The 17,905-nt window shown below is 38.3% G+C and overlaps 1 protein-coding gene across 2 annotated transcripts in view; it reads right to left on the bottom strand.

Moving 5' to 3' along the window:
- The window catches only part of MYOM1 (myomesin 1), a gene marked incomplete at both ends in the record, with an annotated part of 139,507 nt that overhangs the window by 52,141 nt on the left and 69,461 nt on the right, over window positions 1–17,905 (bottom strand). Inside the window, 4 exons of one of the 2 annotated variants that reach the window (XM_079717373.1) lie at window positions 10,333–10,529; window positions 13,117–13,404; window positions 14,586–14,707; window positions 17,576–17,750. In XM_079717373.1, the coding sequence (XP_079573499.1) occupies window positions 10,333–10,529; window positions 13,117–13,404; window positions 14,586–14,707; window positions 17,576–17,750 (782 nt within the window). The remainder of the gene's footprint in view (window positions 1–10,332; window positions 10,530–13,116; window positions 13,405–14,585; window positions 14,708–17,575; window positions 17,751–17,905) is intronic. The other variant, XM_079717374.1, reaches the window with a different exon arrangement.

Below are 17,905 nucleotides of genomic sequence, written 5' to 3'. Positions count from 1 at the left end.
GGAAAAACAACAAATAACACACAAGGGAATCCCCATCAGGTTAACAGCTGATCTCTCAGCAGAAACTCTACAAGCCAGAAGGGAGTGGCAGGACATAATTAAAGTGATGAAGGAGAGAAACCTGCAACCAAGATTACTCTACCCAGCAAGGATCTCATTCAGATTTGATGGAGAAATTAAAACCTTTACAGACAAGCAAAAGCTGAGAGAGTTCAGCACCACCAAACCAGCTTTACAACAAATGCTAAAGGAACTTCTCTAGGCAAGAAACACAACAGAAGGACTATACCTACAATAACGAACCCAAAGCCATTAAGGAAATGGGAATAGGAACATACATATCAATAATTACCTTAAATGTAAATGGACTAAATGCTCCCACCAAAAGACACAGAGTGGCTGAATGGATACAAAAACAAGACCCATATATATGCTGTCTACAAGAGACCCACTTCAGACCTAGAGACACATACAGATTGAAAGTAAGGGGATGGAAAAAGATATTCCATGCAAATGGAAATCAAAAGAAAGCTGGAGTAGCAATTCTTATATCAGACAAAATAGACTTTAAAATAAAGACTATTAGAAGAGACAAAGAAGGACACTACATAACGATAAAGGGATCGATCCAAGAAGAAGATATAACAATTGTAAATATTTATGCACCCAACATAGGAGCACCTCAATACATAAGGCAAATACTAACAGCCATAAAAGGGGAAATCGACAGTAACACAATCATAGTAGGGGACTTTAACACCCCACTTTCACCAATGGACAGATCATCCAAAATGAAAATAAATAAGGAAACACAAGCTTTAAATGATACATTAAACAAGATGGACTTAATTGATATTTATAGGACATTCCACCTAAAAACAACAGAATACACATTTTTCTCAAGTGCTCATGGAACATTCTCCAGGATAGATCATATCTTGGGTCACAAATCAAGCCTTGGTAAATTTAAGAAAATTGAAATTGTATCAAGTATCTTTTCCGACCACAATGCTATGAGACTAGACATCAATTACAGGAAAAGATCTGTAAAAAATACAAACACATGGAGGCTAAACAATACACTACTCAATAATGAAGTGATCACTGAAGAAATCAAAGAGGAAATTAAGAAATACTTAGAAACAAATGACAATGGAGACACGACGACCCAAAACCTATGGGACACAGCAAAAGCAGTTCTAAGGGGGAAGTTTATAGCAATACAATCCCACCTTAAGAAACAGGAAACATTTCGAGTAAACAACCTGACCCTGCACCTAAAGCAATTAGAGAAAGAAGAACAAAAAACCCCCAAAGTTAGCAGAAGGAAAGAAATCATAAAGATCAGATCAGAAATAAATGAAAAAGAAATGAAGGAAACGATAGCAAAGATCAACCAAACTAAAAGCTGGTTCTTTGAGAAGATAAACAAAATTGACAAACCATTAGCCAGACTCATCAAGAAAAGAAGGGAGAAGACTCAAATCAGTAGAATTAGAAATGAAAAAGGAGAAGTAACAACTGACACTGCAGAAATACAAAAGATCATGAGAGATTACTATAAGCAACTCTATGCCAATAAAATGGACAACCTGGAAGAAATGGACAAATTCTTAGAAATGCACAACCTACCAAGACTGACTCAGGAAGAAATAGAAAATATGAATAGACCAATCACAAGCACTGAAATTGAAACTGTGATTAAAAATCTTCCATCAAACAAAAGCCCAGGACCAGATGGCTTCACAGGCGAATTCTATCAAACATTTAGAGAAGAGCTAACACCCATCCTTCTCAAACTCTTCCAAACAATATCAGAGGAAGGAACACTCCCAAACTCATTCTACGAGGCCACCATCACCTTGATACCAAAACCAGGCAAGGATGTCACAAAGAAAGAAAACTACAGGCCAATATCACTGATGAACATAGATGCAAAAATCCTCAACAAAATACTAGCAAACAGAATCCAACAGCACATTAAAAGGATCATACACCATGATCAAGTGGGGTTTATTCCAGGAATGCAAGGATTCTTCAATATACGCAAATCAATCAATGTGATACACCATATTAACAAGTTGAAGGAGAAAAACCATATGATCATCTCAATAGATGCAGAGAAAGCTTTCGACAAAATTCAACACCCATTTATGATAAAAACCCTGCAGAAAGTAGGCATAGAGGGAACTTTCCTCAACATAATAAAGGCCATATATGACAAACCCACAGCCAACATTGTCCTCAATGGTGAAAAACTGAAACCATTTCCACTAAGATCAGGAACAAGACAAGGCTGCCCACTCTCACCACTCTTATTCAACCTAGTTTTGGAAGTTTTAGCCACAGCAATCAGAGAAGAAAAGGAAATAAAAGGAATCCAAATTGGAAAAGAAGAAGTAAAGCTGTCACTGTTTGCAGATGACATGATACTATACATAGAGAATCCTAAAGATGCTACCGAAAAACTACTAGAGCTAATCAATGAATTTGGTAAAGTAGCAGGATACAAAATTAATGCACAGAAATCTCTGGCATTCCTGTACACTAATGATGAAAAATCTGAAAATGAAATCAAGAAAACACTCCCATTTACCATTGCAACAAAAAGAATAAAATATCTAGGAATAAACCTACCTAAGGAGACAAAAGACCTGTATGCAGAAAATTATAAGACACTGATGAAAGAAATTAAAGATGATATAAATAGATGGAGAGATATACCATGCTCCTGGATTGGAAGAATCAATATTGTGAAAATGACTCTACTACCCAAAGCAATCTACAGATTCAATGCAATCCCTATCAAACTACCACTGGCATTTTTCACAGAACTAGAACAAAAAATTTCAAAATTTGTTTGGAAAAACAAAAGACCCCGAATAGCCAAAGCAATCTTGAGAACGAAAAACGGAGCTGGAGGAATCAGGCTCCCTGACTTCAGACTATACTACAAAGCTACAGTAATTAAGACAGTGTGGTACTGGCATAAAAACAGAAAGATAGATCAGTGGATCAGGATAGAAAGCCCAGAGATAAACCCACGCACATATGGCCAACTTATCTTTGATAAAGGAGGCAGGAATGTACAGTGGAGAAAGGACAGCCTCTTCAATAAGTGGTGTTGGGAAAACTGGACAGGGACATGTAAAAGTATGCGATTAGATCATTCCCTAACACCATACACAAAAATAAGCTCAAAATGGATTAAAGACCTAAATGTAAGGCCAGAAACTATCAAACTCTTAGAGGAAAACATAGGTAGAACACTCTATGACATAAATCACAGCAAGATCCTTTTGGACCCACCTCCTAGAGAAATGGAACTAAAAACAAAGATAAACAAATGGGACCTAATGAAACTTCAAAGCTTTTGCACAGCAAAGGAAACCATAAACAAGACCAAAAGACAACCCTCAGAATGGGAGAAAATATTTGCAAATGAAGCAACTGACAGAGGATTAATCTCCAAAATTTATAAACAGCTCATGCAGCTCAATAGCAAAAAAACAAACAACCCAATCCAAAAATGGGCAGAAGACTTAAATAGGCATTTCTCCAAAGAAGATATACAGACTGCCAACAAACACATGAAAGAATGCTCAACATCATTAATCATTAGAGAAATGCAAATCAAAACTACAATGAGATATCATCTCACACCAGTCAGAATGGCCATCATCAAGAAATCTAGAAACAATAAATGCTGGAGAGGGTGTGGAGAAAAGGGAACACTCTTGCACTGCTGGTGGGAATGTGAATTGGTACAGCCACTATGGAGAACAGTATGGAGGTTCCTTAAAAAACTACAAATAGAACTACCATATGACCCAGCAATCCCACTACTAGGCATATACCCTGAGAAAACCATAATTCAAAAAGAGACATGTACCAAAATGTTCATTGCAGCTCTATTCACAATAGCCCGGAGCTGGAAACAACCTAAGTGTCCATCATCGGATGAATGGATAAAGAAGATGTGGCACATATATACAATGGAATATTACTCAGCCATAAAAAGAAACGAAACTGAGCTATTTGTAATGAGGTGGATAGACCTAGAGTCTGTCATACAGAGTGAAGTAAGTCAGAAAGAGAAAGACAAATACCGTATGCTAACACATATATATGGAATTTAAAAAAAAAAAAAATGTCATGAAGAACCTAGGGGTAAAACGGGAATAAAGACACAGACCTACTAGAGAATGGACTTGAGGATATGGGGAAGGGGAAGGGTAAGCTGTGACAAAGGGAAAGAGAGGCATGGACATATATACACTACCAAACGTAAGGTAGATAGATAGTGGGAAGCAGCCGCAGAGCACAGGGAGATCAGCTCGGTGCTTTGTGACCGCCTGGAGGGGTGGGATGGGGAGGGTGGGAGGGAGGGAGATGCATGAGGGAGGGGATGTGGGAACAGATGTATATGTATGACTGATTCACTTTGTTATAAAGCAGAAACTAATAAAAAAAAAAATAAATAAAAAAAAATAAAAAAAAAAAAAGAATCTGTCTGCCAATGCAGGGGACGTGGGTTCATGACCCAGTCCGGGAAGATCCCACATGCCACGGAGCAGCTGGGCCTGTGAGCCATGGCTGCTGAGCCTGCGTATCCGGAGCCTGTGCTCCGCTACAGGAGAGGCCACAGCAGTGAGAGGCCCGCGTACTGCAAAAAAAAAAAAAAAAAAGAGGAAATTGACACTAACACAATAATAGTGGGGGACTTTAACACCTCACTTACACCAATGGACAGATAATCCAAAATGAAAATTAATAAGGAAACACGAGCTTTAAATGACACAATAGACCAGATAGATTTAATTGATATTTATAGGACATTCCATCCAAAAACAGCAGATTATACTTTCTTCTCAAGTGCACATGGAACATTCTCCAGGATGGATCACATCTGGGTCACAAATCAAGCCTCAGTAAATTTAAGAAAATTGAAATCATATCAAGCATCTTTTCCGACCACAGCACTATGAGATTAGAATTCAATTACTGGGAAAAAAACTTAGAAAACACAGACAGGGTTTCCCTGGTGGCGCAGTGGTTGAGAGTCCACCTGCCAATGCAGGGGACACGGGTTCGTGACCTGGTCCAGGAAGATCCCACATGCCGTGGAGTGGCTGGGCCCATGAGCCATGGCCGCTGAGCCTGCGCGTCCGGAGCCTGTGCTCTGCAACGGGAGAGGCCACAACAGTGAGAGGCCCGCGTACCGCAAAAAAACAAAAAAAAAACCCCAAAAAACCCCACAGACACATGGAGGCTAAACAGTACGTTACTAAATAACCAAGAGATCACTGAAGAAATCAAAGAGGAAATAAAAAAATACCTAGAGACAAATGATAATGAAAACACGATGATCCAAAACCTATGGGATTCAGCAAAAGCAGTTCTAAGAGGGAAGTTTATAGCTATACAAGCCTACCTCAAGAAAGAACAAAAACCCCAAATAAACAATCTAACTTTACACCTAAAGGAACTAGAGGAAGAAGAACAAACAAAACCCAAAGTTAGCAGAAGGAAAGAAATCATAAAGATCACAGCAGAAATAAATGAAACAGAAACAAAGAAAACAATAGCAAAGATCAATAAAACTAAAAGCTGGTTCTTTGAGAACATAAACAAAATTGATAAACCATTAGCCAGATGCATCAAGAAAAAGAGGGAGAGGACTCAAACCAATAAAATTTGAAATGAAAAAGGAGAAGTTACAACAGACACCTCAGAAATACAAAGCATCCTAAGAGACTACTACAAGCAACACTATGCCAATAAAATAGACAACCTGGAAGAAATGGACAAATTCTTAGAAAGGTATAGCATTCCAAGACTGAACCAGGAAGAAATAGAAAATATGAACAGACCAATCACAAGTAATGAAATTGAAACTGTGATTAAAAATCTTCTAACAAACAAAAGTCCAGGACCAGATGGCTTCACAGGTGAATTCTATCAAACATTTAGAGAAGAGCTAACACCCACCCTTCTCAAACTCTTCCAAAAAATTGCAGAGGAAGGAACACTCCCAAACTCATTCTATGAGGCCACCATCACCCTGATACCAAAACCAGACAAAGATACTACAAAAAACGAAAATTACAGAAAATTCACTGATGAATATAGATGCAAAAACCCTCAACAAAATACTAGCAAACAGAATCCAGCAACACATTAAAAGAATCATACACTATGATCAAGTGGGATTTATCCCAGGGATGCAAGGATTCTTCAACATATGCAAATCAATCAATGTGATACACCATATTAACAAATTGAAGAATAAAAACCATATGATCATCTCAATAGATGCAGAAAGAGCTTTTGACAAAATTCAACACCAATTTATGATAAAAACTCTCCAGAAAGTGGGCATAGAGGGAACCTACCTGAACATAATAAAGGCCATATACGACAAACCCACAGCAAACATCATTCTCAGTGGTGCAAAACTGAAAACATTTCCTCTAAGATCAGGAACAAGACAAGGATGTTCACTCTCACCACTATTATTCAACACAGTTTTGGAAGTCCTAGCCATGGCAATCAGAGAAGAAAAAGAAATAAAAGCAATACAAATTGGAAAAGAAGAAGTAAAACTGTCACTGTTTGCAGATGACATGATACTATACATAGAGAATCCTAAAGATGTCACCAGAAAACTACTAGAGCTAATCAATGAATTTGGTAAAGTTGCAGGATACAAAATCAATGCACAGGAATCTCTTGCATTCTTATTCCCTAATGATGAAAAATCTGAAAGAGAAATTAAGGATACACTCCCATTTACCCCTGCAACAAAAAGAATAAAATACCTAGGAATAAACCTACCTAGGGAGACAAAAGACCTGTATGCAGAAAATTATAAGACACTGTTGAAAGAAATTTAAAATGATACCAACAGATGGGGAGATACACCATGTTCTTGGATTGGAAGAATCAATATTGTGAAAAAGACTATACTACCCAAAGCAATCTACAGATTCAATGCAATCCCTATCAAATTACCAATGGCATTTTCTATGGAACTAGAACAAAAAATCTTAAAATTTGCATGGAAACACAAAAGACCCCGAATAGCCAAAGCAGTCTTGAGGGAAAAAAACAGGGCTGGAAGGAATCAGACTCCCTGACTTCAGACTATACTACAAAGCTACAGTAATCAAGACAATATGGTACTGGCACAAAAACAGAAATATAGATCAATGGAACAGGATAAAAAGCCCAGAGATAAACCCACGCACCTATGGTCAACTAACCTATGACACAGGAGGTAAGGATATACAATGGAGAAAAGACAGTCTCTTCAATAAGTGGTGCTGGGAAAACTGGACAGCTACATGTAAAAGAATGGAATTAGAACACTCCCTAACACCATACACAAAAATAAACTCAAAATGGATTAAAGACCTAAATGTAAGACCGGACACCATAAAACTCTTAGAGGAAAACATAGGAAGAACACTCTTTGACATAAATCACAGTAAGATCTTTTTTGATCCACCGCCTAGAGTAATGGAAATAAAAACAAAAATAAACAAATGGGACCTAATGAAACTTAAAATCTTCTGCAAAGCAAATGAAACTACAAACAAGATGAAAAGACAACCCTCAGAATGGGAGAAAATATTTGCAAACGAATCAATGGACAAAGGGTTAATCTCCAAAATATATATAAACAGCTCATGCAGCTCAATATTAAAAAAACAAACAACCCAATCCAAAAATGGGCAGAAGACCTAAATAGACATTTCTCCAAAGAAGACATACAGATGGCCAAGAAGCATATGAAAAGCTGCTCAACATCACTAATTATTAGAGAAATGCACATCAAAACTACAATGAGGTGTCACCTCACACCAGTTAGAATGGGCATCATCAGAAAATCTACAAATAACAAATGCTGGAGAGGGTGTGGAGAAAAGGGAACCCTCTTGCACTGTTGGTGGGAATGTAAATTGATACAGCCACTATGGAGAACAGTATGGAGGTTCCTTAAAAAATGAAAAATTGAATTACCATATGACCCTGTAATCCCACTACTGGGCATATACCCAGAGAAAACCATAATTCAAAAAGACACATGCACCCCAATGTTCATTGCAGCACTATTTACAATAGCCAGGTCATGGAAGCAACCTAAATGCCTATCGACAGACGAATGGATAAGGAAGATGTGGTACATATATACAATGGACTATTGCTCAGCCATACAAAGGAATGAAACTGGGTCATTTGTAGAGACATGGCTGAATCTAGAGACTGTCATACAGAGTGAAGTAAGTCAGAAAGAGAAAAACAAATATTGCATATTAACGCATATATGTGGAACCTAGAAAAATGGTACAGATGAAGCGGGTTGCAGGGCAGAAATTGAGACACAGATGTAGAGAACAAACGTATGGACACCAAGGGGGGAAAGCAGTGGGGGTGGTGGTGGTGGTGGGATGAACTGGGAGATTGCGATTGACATGTATACACTGATGTGTATAAAATGGATGACTAGTAAGAGCCTGCTGTATAAGAAAATAAATAAAACAAAATTCAAAAAAAATCCATGAACTATAAATAATCCTTTGAACATTAAAAATGCTTAATAAATGGAGGTACTGATGGAACCAGCTGAGTTAACAAAGTTTACCTACTGTATGATTTAAGCCAAGAAAAATCTGTATCCATGATCCAGTCTACACCTGATTTTATCATGAAGCTGGGTATCCATAAAAGGGAAAAAAATTTGACCCTTATTTCACACCATGCACAACATTTATAGGTGAATTAATAACTTAAATATAAGTGGCAAACTGTAAAGCCTTTAGAATATAATCTATATAGCATGGTCCCAGCTGGGGCTATGGCTTTCAGGATCCCTGAACTAGAAGGCATTTCTTAAAAAAAAAAAAAGGCACAGAAATCGCTAATGACAAAGCAAATGTTGGCAAATCTGACTACAATAAATTGACAAGAAAATAGGTGTAGTTCACCATAAGGAGAGGAAAAGTCTAGCCAATGAGACGATATAGGCAACTTACATAGCCAACAAGGATTTATGCTCAAAATATTTAAAGAAGTTCATAAGTCAATAAGAAAACCCATTAGAAAAATGGGCAAAAACCTTGTTAGGCATGCTATGAAAGATTTCAAAATGGACCATAAACACAGAAGATGTTCAGACTCATTTGACACCCAGATTGTCAAAACAGGAAACGTGTGAACATATCAAGTGCTGGAAGGATGTGGAGCATTGGGAATTCTCATACTCTTCAGAAAAACAGCAGAGAATTATGTGGTGAAGTTGGAGATAAACCAGACTCTCTGGCCTAGCAATTTTACTGTGGGTAATAATCTAGAGAAACTAGTGCACATATGTGCCAGCAGGCATGTGCAAAAATGTTCATAGCTAAATTGTTTGATATGGCTTACAATGCCCCATGTCAATCAATAATTGAATGGGAAGGTCTACTGTGAGACGGTCATATAATGGAATACACAGCAATAAAGTCAGAGCTACTCGTACCAACATGGAAGAATCTTAAATAAAATTTTGTTTTATGTATTCTCAGTATATGTGTGATATTTCATAAATATTAGATGTTAATTTAAAAGAATGTGACATTGAGTTGGGGAAAGCACCATTCCCCAGACCTCACCCTGCTCTTGCTCTCACGGCTTGGGGTTCTGTGAGGGACGGGGTGGTGACTTGGGTCTAGATGATGATGCTGTAAAGAGGGGAGCCAGTACCTATGGTAATAGTGAGACCCCTCAGGTGCTCTGAGGTGGGCCGAGCAGTGAAGGCCCACATGTAGCAGGGAAACTCGTGGGTGGACATGTGAAGTGCCCCTTTGTGGCTATCAGAGCACTATGACAGGGGCCACTTCACAGAGGGCAAGCTGAGTCTGGCCATCGGGTCCATGTCCCTTTATTCTTCATGATTTGGACATTGAAAGTTAAAAATCCAGAGTCATTTGGATTCCGGGACTCTTAAAACTAGTAGCATATTGTTACAGATACTTTGTGAGTTAATTTTTGTAAAAAACAAAAGTTTTCATAAAAAGTATATATTTCATACTAAATATTTGAAGAAATTATGTTTATGTGTATAAATCAGAAAATACACATACTGCCTGGTTAGCCAAAATACTTCTATTCATCTTTGTATATTTGTCACAAAAGTCATGTCACTGCAGGCAAAGGACACTGGAGAAATGACAGGAATCATTGACAAGGTGCTGGGCATGTGCATGTATGTGCATGTGTGTGCATTGTGTGCATGTGGTGTGTCAACAGACATATGACACCCCACACTACTGAAGGCCACACACTTACCTTATATGCCTCATCACTGACAGCTTTGATGTTGGCTTCTCTCCATCTTCCTGGTACCCCATCAATTACTTCTCGATAGTTTACATAATAGCCCGTAATTTCCGTCCCTCCAGTCTTATCTGGTTGCTTCCATCCAAGAACCATTGAGTCACGAAAACTTTCAAGACAAGTGATATCATAGGGTGGAGATGGTGCCGCTGTTGCAATATGAAGAGCTCATGAGTGGATAGAAATGCTTCTATGATTCTACCTGCATCAAACTGTCTCATTGGTGCCATGCATGAGGGCACTAGGTCCTGTGGTGTAAAACTAAAACGTGACACCAGTAAGTAACTTAGCATCGATTTGGTCTGTGAGGAAAAAAACTGACACACAGTAAAAACTGCACCGCAATTATTACTCCAAAGATAAAAAGAACCTGCCCCCTCCACTCCCAAGGAGGGATAAGTTTTGAGATACTAACAGCAAAATGTTAGTATTTCTAACAATATCCTGAAAATATAACTAACAATATCCTGAAAAATGATCTGTTCCCCATAAGAAGAAATATTTTTCCCAAGATATATATTTTTGTTTCTTTTTCTCAATACTTTACATATCTTTATTGAATATTTTTTATCCTACTTTGTATATCTCTACTCTAAATTTTAGGACAGAGGTACATGCTACCTCTTCATTCCTAAAGCAATAGCATGAAAAAGTAAGATATTTTTGTTTCTTTATGTGGTTTTGTTTTCATTTGCTCCATGAGGAAAATGACATATGTATATCAATTTCTGCCTTGATTTGCTTATTAAGAATTTCTATATATTTCCAAACAGTTAGCATTTCACCACTCAGGTACATGTACCCTGTGAGACCTTACAACTATATAGGCTCTGTCTACACACAGAAAAAAATCATATACTGGAGCTCAGCTAAATGCCATGTTAAAAATTTTTTTTAAAAAAACAGGAACAGGGCTTCCCTGGTGGCACAGTGGTTGAGAGCCCGCCTGCCGATGCAAGGGACACGGGTTCGTGCCCCGGTCCGGTCCAGGAAGATCCCACATGCCGCGGAGCGGCTAGGTCCGTGAGCCATGGCCGCTAAGCCTGTGCGTCCGGAGCCTGTGCTCCGCAATGGGAGAGGCCACAACAGTGAGAGGCCCGCGTACCGCAAAAAAAAAATTAAATTAAAAAATTAAAAAAATAAAAAACAGGAACAATCAGCCATGTCATTGTTCTCTTACTATAATACTTTTTGCTGCATTATTTTAAACCTGATGCTGGATTATTATTCATATGGCACAAAATACTACATAGCTATCACTGTGTTTATTAGGGCTTAGTCAGAAAAATATTTGGATGTTGTTTTTTTTTTTGTTTCTTTTTGCGGTACGCGGGCCTCTCACTGTTGTGGCCTCTCCCGTGGCTCCGGACGCGCAGGCTCAGCGGCCATGGCTCACGGGCCCAGCCGCTCCGCAACATGTGGGATCTTCCCGAACCGGGGCACGAACCCGCGTCCCCTGCATCGGCAGGCAGACTCTCAACCACTGCGCCACCAGGGAAGCCCTGGATGTTGTTTTAAAAGTTTTTCTTCATTTATGTGGATTTGCTGATGAAACTTTCACTCAACTACTGAAATTATGTTTTTTGATAAAGAGAGGGTGGGGTGGTGGAAAGAAATCCACTAGATGTGTAATAACATTAAAAATAATTTTCTGAATATTTATTTGGATTATCAGAGATAAAGGAACTATCTCATTCTTATTCAAAAAGATTCTCAGAACAATAAAGATTTTTTAAAATAAAATACGTTTTTTCTGTCTTCACCCCATCACCAACCTCCTTAATTCTTTACATTTTAAAGAAAAGCTTTCTTACTCTCTCTCTCTATTTCAGAGCAATGTTGAATATAAACTCTCAAATGAATACCCTATCTCATCTTGAGTTGAAGGGGCAAATAAAGGTGTCAAAAAAGTAGAGAAGGTTACAGAAGTTAGGGGTGGGATATATATAGGGGATGGGTGAGAGGCATGATATGATTTACCAGTATATGCTTATAATTTCATTTTTATTTGATAAGAAAAACAGTCTCCTAGAATATATAAACCACAAATACCAAATATCCTAATCAGAAAATTCCGATTACTGATAATTAGTCTTTCTATTCTAATTCTGATTAGGTAATTAGCCTTACTGATAAATAGTCTTAAGTAAATCAGTTCTGGGAATGTGGATCATATATAATAGAATATGTGGTTATAATGCCCTGTTAAACTTTTCATGACAACTCAAAGAGATATTGTTTCTTATGTTTATTTGAATTAAATGTGAAGGTAATTTGAAAACCTGAGGATGAAAAACAGAAGTTAATAACTATGATCCTGATAAAATGTTACTTTTTTGTGAAATATTTTTCTTATCCATTTATTACCAAACACGGATATTTCTAAAGACCTCCCATAGGCTATGAGTATCAAATCCTTCCCCTCTCATATCTAACTCTCTCAGCAAAATGAGGCCAAAGGTGTGTCTGCTTGTTAAACCAAAGAGACTCTATAACCAAATTACTTTAAATATTCTATTGTCATTAAGCACAATGAATTATGTGTCAAAGCCAAACCCCTATAAAATTACTTTCACAATTCATTAAACAAAAGTATTACAAATGGATAACTGAAAGCATAAAATTAAGAATGAACACTGATGAAAGTGAACACAGATGGAAGAAGGTGATCTGGACAATGAGAGGTGAGAACACTGATGGAAACAGACAGGATGCTTTTACGGTTTCAACTCTCACCTAGATCCTTCTTCTTTTTCAGAGGGTCAGACTTACTTTTCCCCTTAAGAGCTGCTTTCTGTAGTGGTGGGGAAAGCTCTTCCTGAACTGTTTCACTTACTTTACTCACTTCTGTTTGGCCCGGGTTGTGAGAGCTACTGGGTAGTGAAGGTTTGTTAAGTTTGCTACCAAGCAAAGCATCTTTCTTAAAAGTTGGCTGGGAGGTGTCATGCATGCCTCCCCTGGAGTCTGTTAGTCCACCTGGTGTATCACTCAGTTCAGGACACACAGCTGGAGACACTCCTCCCCCTACAATTGCCAGATAACAACAGAAACACTTTGAACCAGGACACAGTACAGAGTGCTCTTACTTCATAGAACAAACAAGAAAAACATTAGCACCACAAACAGAACAAAAGCAATCTTGGTTTAACGGAAATCACTTGGCTTCACAAGAAATATGGAAAGCATACATTTCACATAACTTACACCAAGGAAGCATTTCAACATTTCCATATTTTTGAAATAGAAGAAATGAGAACAAAAAAACCACAGACAGAACAGGAACCATTTTGATTTGCAGGACCCAAGTAAATATAAGAACAAGCACTTCTCAGACATTTCTTGAGAGAGCTCCATTATTCAACAGAATGGGGTGGGGGGAAGGACCATAAAGTCAACAGGAGACAAACATTGAAGATCTTGATTATACAACAATTAGAGTTATGTACCTTACTGATATAGTAATGGTCTGTACCTTCCAACTTCAAAGAAGCATGTTCACTATGTCCTTAAAATACAAACATATTCTAAGGAATGTTAAAAAGTAATATGGGGTGCTAACTGAAGACAATGGATATTAAATAATCTTTCTCTTTAAATACATGCTACTACATCACAGATTTCAATTTAATTGCCCTGAAATACCTGGGTCCCTTTCCCACCTTGAGATTGGAAGGTACATCACTGTACATACATATAATTATTTTATTACTGGTTTTATTCTGTTGGGTACTTTGCCAGCAGAGATGAAACATATCGAGCAACCACACATGTCTAGCACGAATTTTAGCAGTTTATAAAAAGCAGGTTAATGTGCTGTTACTGAGAACGAGCCAGGCTCTGCCGCAGATGAAACGGCTTTTAGGTATGAGATGCTCTGTGTTACGGGTGATATACCACCTCATGGAATTGGATGGCACTTCATATTCCCGGGATGAGCACGAATTTAGAATGGAGATTCACACAATGGGAAATATCTGAGGAAACTTGGACTGGTGAAGATGAAAAGGCTACAGATGCACAGAATCTGGGTAAGTGATGAAGATCTGTAAAATGACAGCTATGGTAGGTTAGAGGTCACCTGGAGTCAGAGACAATGATCATCTGAGGATGGAATCATCGAGCAATATTAGAAGTTTTACACAATTTCTGAAGAGGATGGTATCTTTCATTGTAACTTAGAAAAATTCATTTTTCTAAGAACTTACCAATAGCAGCTTTTACTTCGATTGCTTCTGAATCTTGTGAATATTCACTAAGTCCAGCTGCATTAACTCCTCTGACCCGGAAAATATAACTCTGACCGGTAGTCAATCCATGACAAGTAAACCTGAAAGGAAAGAAAGTTTTAAAAAAACTTTCCCAGGAGGAAGGTTAGGGAAGTTGATTGTTAGCTTAATGGAATGATCTGGCTTTATGAAAATGATGCATTTTTTAAAAGGAAGAAAAAGATGTAGAGAGATGCAGGTAACATATGTACATTAAACAAGAAGGCACCTCAGGCAATTTTCTAAATTCACTCTGTCAAACGATGAGGAGTCTTGGTTATCCCCTGAACAAACACCCTACCCTTTTGAGCCTTTGTGTGCTTATCAGTAAAATGGAGATAATAACGCCTACATGGTAATTTTTGTGTGAAGATTGACCATAAAGTATATATAGCACCAGGGGCTGGGGAGGGATAAATTAGGAATTTGGGATTAACAGATACACACTACTATATATAAAGTAGATAAACAACCCTTGTTTATCTATTTGTACTGTATATAGCACAGGGAACTATATTCAATAACTTGTAATAACCTATGACAGAAAAGAATTCGAGAAAGAATACATATTAAACAGAATCACTTTGCTGTATACCTGAAATATTGTAAATCAACTATACTTTAATTAAAAAATTTAAAATAAATTTAAAAACTTTAGAAAAAACTATATATAGTACCTATTACAGGGCCTGGCTATAGGAGGCATTTAATAAATAATAGGTAGTATTAATAACATGATTAATGACTATTTCAGGGATATACTTATAGCTGTAAGGCACTGGCTGCCCTGGTCATAGAGGCCTACTCACTGCCTCCCTGCATGCCATGGAAGGTACAATTACTTGAGTAATTGACTCCAGAATTGTCATTTGCATTTAAGGGTCCAATAATGAGGTGTGAATCCATGGGCAGTTTCACACATAAAACAACCCCACTCTTTAATAGCTATTATGGCTATAAAGAAAAACTGTTTCATGAATCACTGTAACATTCTAATGCATCTTGAGGACTGTAAGCAGAGGAAATAACAGGTCTGCTAATGACTCTGTCACTATTAGCACGTTGAAATATTTAATAAGGGCAGTCATATGTAGGCCAGCTCAGTTCAGTAAACATTTATGAAGCACTTCAGTGTTCCAGACACTGCGCTAGGTACTGAGGATACAAAGATGAATAAAAAATGGTGCCGGCCCTTGAGCAGCTCTGTTCTATTTATGGAAAGGCAGACTCTGCCTACCCTCCATGAAAATTTCTAAATAGTCCCCAGAAAATGTGGGGAACTCAGAGTAAATGTGAAGTACACAAACAGGCTACATGAATCTCTTGCAAAACATATTGCCTTCTCCCGTTAACTGGTTTGTCTTCATTCTCTCCTGTTCTGCAAAAGGAGCGACTCGTCCTCTGGGGGTCCTTGGACATAGAAGTGGCCAAGTCAGAAGCTGCCTGACAAACCTGCTTGACAATTGGGATGGGGTGAGTCTCCTCTGAGGTTGGTCCTAAATCAAAGGAGACTCAGAATTTGGATGCAGGCCAGAATTCATCATCAACTTGCAAAGCTGGTTGATAAAATATTCAAAAGCAAGAAAAAATAACCCTCCTCACCTTAGAAACAGACACAAGGAGACAGCAAAGTATTCTGAATGTCTTTATTTTGGTGTTTATATCTCCTCAGCACTGGATTTAACCATACTGATGTTCAAAATCTGTAAAATGTTGATACTTTTTTCTGCTCATTTAAAATGCCTGCATAATTTATGACACTGGACAGCTACATGAACAAGAATCCAACTGGACTACTTTCTCACACCATAGACAAATATAAACTCAACATGGATGAGACTTAAATGCGAGATCTGAGACCATGAAAGTCCTAGAAGATAGCACAGGCAGTCAGCTCTTCGACATTGGTCTTATAATAGTTTTCTGGCTCTGTCTCCTCAGGCAAGGGAAACAAAAGCAAAAATAAACAAATGGGACTACAGCAAATGAAAAAGCTTTTGTACAGTAAAGGAAACTATCAACAAAATGAAAAAGCCACTTACTGAATGGAAGAAGACATAAGCAAATGATATATCTGATAAGGGGTCAATATCCAAAATATAAAAAAGAAAAACTCATAAAACTTAACGTCAAAAATCCCCCAAACAACCCAATTAAAAGATGGGCAGGGCTTCCCTGGTGGCACAGTGGTTGAAAGTCCGCCTGCCGATGCAGGGGACACAGGTTCGTGCTCCGGTCCGGGAAGATCCCACATGCCGCAGAGCGGCTGGGCCCGTGAGCCATGGCCGCTGAGCCTGCGTGTCTGGAGCCTGTGCTCTGCAACGGGAGAGGCCACAACAGTGAGAGGCCCGCGTACCGCAAAAAAAATAAAAAAAAATAATAATAAGGGACTTTCCTGGTGGTCCAGTGGTTAAGACCCTGTGCTTCCAATGCAGGGGGCACGGGTTTGATCCCTGGTCGGGGAACTAAGATCCCAAATGCCATGCGGCATGGCCAAAAAAAAGTAATAAATAAAAATAAAATAAAATAAAATAAAATGCCTGGTTAATTTATGTTCGCTAGAGCCTATTAGATCCTTGAAATCTAGTATCACACTGGGTATTAAAACATGAACAGAGGGTTAAAAAAGGACAAATAGCATAAAGGGAAAGAATCAGAAAAGAGCTATGAAATGATCTCTTATCATAGTTGGCACTGTGTGTTTCTAAGTGTTTAATATCACTAGTAATCCTTTTTTCAAATGTATGGCTGTAGACATGTTCAACTTTAAGTTCATCTGGATATTCAGAGCATAATGTTTTTAATAATCTCCCTGTGTTGGATGCTTGTGCTGCTGTTTGGGTCAATGGCTGCGTTCCTTTCCTCAGCCCCTGTGGCTCCAGCGTCATACCCCCACTCCCCCCACCATCCACCCTGCATATTGCGGTTACCTCATGCCCTTCACAGGGTTGTTGTTGCAGGGCTCCCACTTGCCAGAGCCAACAATGCTTGACTCTATGTAGTACCCGACCAGCTCCTTAGCATCTTTGGATTCCTCCCATGTAATGACAACTGATGTGTCTGTATTTCTGCTTGGGATGATATTGCTCGGGGGCTTGGGGATGTCTGAGAAAAGAGGGAAACGATGGTCCAGCCCAAGTTGGATTAGAAATTCATTCTTATCACATATGCACAGACATGCACACACATATATAAATTTTACACTAGTAGTCATGTCAAACACACAGTTCTTTTATAATATATTTGTTAAAGCAGAAAGT

This window comes from Hyperoodon ampullatus (genome assembly GCF_949752795.1).
Source record: "Hyperoodon ampullatus genome assembly, chromosome: 13".
NCBI lineage: Eukaryota > Metazoa > Chordata > Mammalia > Artiodactyla > Ziphiidae > Hyperoodon > Hyperoodon ampullatus.
This window is presented reverse-complemented; position numbering and strand designations above follow the sequence as displayed.